The sequence below is a fragment of the Phaethon lepturus genome, unplaced genomic scaffold, assembly GCF_000687285.1.
Source record: "Phaethon lepturus isolate BGI_N335 unplaced genomic scaffold, ASM68728v1 scaffold17178, whole genome shotgun sequence".
In the NCBI taxonomy this organism is placed as follows: domain Eukaryota; kingdom Metazoa; phylum Chordata; class Aves; order Phaethontiformes; family Phaethontidae; genus Phaethon; species Phaethon lepturus.
The window spans coordinates 8923-11222 of NW_010555676.1; the positions used below are offsets into that span (position 1 = coordinate 8923).

Below are 2300 nucleotides of genomic sequence, written 5' to 3' on the forward strand. Positions count from 1 at the left end.
CATAGACAACTGTCCATCCATCACCATCTGCATCCAACCATCCACCCTTTCCCTTCTACAACTGTCCATCTCTGTCATCTCTACCATCTCCACCTCCACCATCTCCATCTCCACCTCCACCATCTCCGTCCCCCATCTCCATCCATCTGACCATCTATTTGTCCAGCCCTCCGTCCTTCCTCCCACCCACCTCCCCAAGGCTTAAGCCCCCCCGCCCCAGCTCCATCCTGGTTCCCCTCTCTGCTCCTTCCACCCCTGGGTCCCTGGCGAGAAGAGGGACCACAGGGCCCTGTCCCCACCCCAGGGCCCCACCTCTCCCTCTAGGCCTTGAGGTCCTACATGCAGAAGGAGATGGTTTCCTCGAAGAGCCGCCACACGGTAGCTGACCTGGTCCGGACGCCCATTGTGCGCCGCATCTCTTGCTGCCTCTGCTTCGTGTGGTACGCCCGGCGGCGGCGGACGGCGGTGGGGGGTTGTCCATCCGTCCCCCCAGGTGTTGATCCAGCCCGCCCCTCCACCCATCCCCAAGCGCCCACCTCAGCTGGGTCCTTACCGGAAAGGGAAACTGAGTCACGGTGCGGGACTTTGTCCAAGAGAGGTCTCTTGGCCCACATGCGCTCCAGAAAGGGGGACAGACCTCCTGGCTGGATCCCGCAGGCCAGGGGATGGTGTGTGACCCCCACATCCCACCCTGCACCTCCCCACTGGTGACATTTGGCCCCCCCCACACCTCTTCTTGGCCTAGGTTCTCTACCAGCTTCGCCTACTACGGGCTGGCCATGGACCTGCAAAACTTTGACTTCAACATCTATGTGATCCAGCTCGTCTTTGGGGCCGTGGACATCCCGGCCAAGCTGGTCTCCATCCTCACCATCACCTTCGTGGGGCGACGTTTCACCCAGTCCCTTGCCCTCATCCTGGCTGGCTTGGCCATCTTGGCCAACATCTTGGTGCCACGAGGTGAGGGCGCGGGGCGGTGGCAGTGGCGTCCCCTTCATCTCCAGCCCAAAAGGCACCACGTGGGGGGGACGAAACAAGCTCAACCCATTAACACAACTCCCAGGTTTTAGCTTTTGACGGGTGATTTGCCTGAAATCCTGGTCTTTGGGGTCTCCTCCCTCCATCACCCGCCGTCAACCCAACCCAACTCCAACTAGTGACACCAAAGCGTGTCCCAGATGTCCTGTCCTCCTCCCCACAGACCTGCGGACGCTCCGGACAGCCCTGGCCGTCTTTGGGAAGGGTTGCTTGGCCGCGTCCTTCAACTGCGTCTTCCTCTACACGGGTGAGCTCTACCCCACCGTTATTCGGTAAGGAGTCGGGGGGCAGGTTGCGGGAGGTGACGGGGTGGCCGTGACCACGCAGGCTGGTCCCTCAAGGCCTCTCGGTGTCCCACAGGCAGACGGGCATGGGGTTGGCCAACACCATGGCCCGTCTGGGCAGCATCACGGCCCCCTTGGTGAAGATGGCGGGTGAGGTCTTCCCCGCGTTGCCCTTCATCATCTACGGGGCAGCCCCCGTGGTGTCGGGGCTAGTGGCCATCTTCCTGCCGGAGACACGGGACACGGCCCTGCCTGAGACCGTGGAGGAGGTGGAGGGCAGGTGGGAGTGGTGGGACGAGGGGAGGGACAGAGGGATGGTGGTGGGGAGGGGTGGTGGGAGAGAAGGATTGGTTGGGCATGGAGGTGGATGGGTGGAGGATGGATTGTGTGTGGTGATGGATGGATGGATGGATGGATGGATGGATGGATGGACGGATGGATGGATGGACGGATGGACAGATGGATGGTTGGGTGGGTGGATGGTTGGATGGAGGATGGTTGTGTGTGGTGATGGATGGATGGACGGACAGATGGATGGATGGACGGACGGTTGGGTGGGTGAATAGAGGATGGTTGTGTGTGGTGATGGAGGGATGGATGGATGGATGGATGGATGGACGGTTGGATGGGTGGATGGAGGATGGATGGACGGACGGGTGGACAGATGGACGGTTGGATGGTTGGATGGAGGATGGTTGTGTGTGGTGATGGATGGACGGACGGACAGATGGATGGACAGGTGGATGGGTAGATGGAGGATGGTTGAGTGTGGTGACGGATGGACAGACGGATGTCTCCGACGGCGGCTGGGTGGGTGACAGGGGGTCAGGAGGGGGGAACAGCAGCATGAAAACCCACCTGGGACCCCAAAACCTCCCTCTGCCCCCAGGGCCCAGCCCCGGAAGGACGAAGCCCAACATCTCCAGGTCCCACTTCAGCCCAGCGGCACCACGGGGCCCTGCTAGTGCCGACCCCCCT

General features: G+C 61.7%; 1 protein-coding gene across 1 annotated transcript in view; it reads left to right on the forward strand.

The window, feature by feature from the left end:
- LOC104624798 (solute carrier family 22 member 6-A-like) overlaps positions 1-1602 on the forward strand; it is a gene marked incomplete at its 3' end in the record, with an annotated part of 4053 nt that extends 2451 nt beyond the window's left edge. Inside the window, exons 7-10 of the mRNA XM_010292255.1 lie at positions 325-440; positions 746-960; positions 1202-1310; positions 1399-1602. Coding sequence (XP_010290557.1) covers positions 325-440; positions 746-960; positions 1202-1310; positions 1399-1602 — 644 coding nt within the window. The remainder of the gene's footprint in view (positions 1-324; positions 441-745; positions 961-1201; positions 1311-1398) is intronic.
- Between the last annotated feature and the right edge of the window lie 698 nt (positions 1603-2300).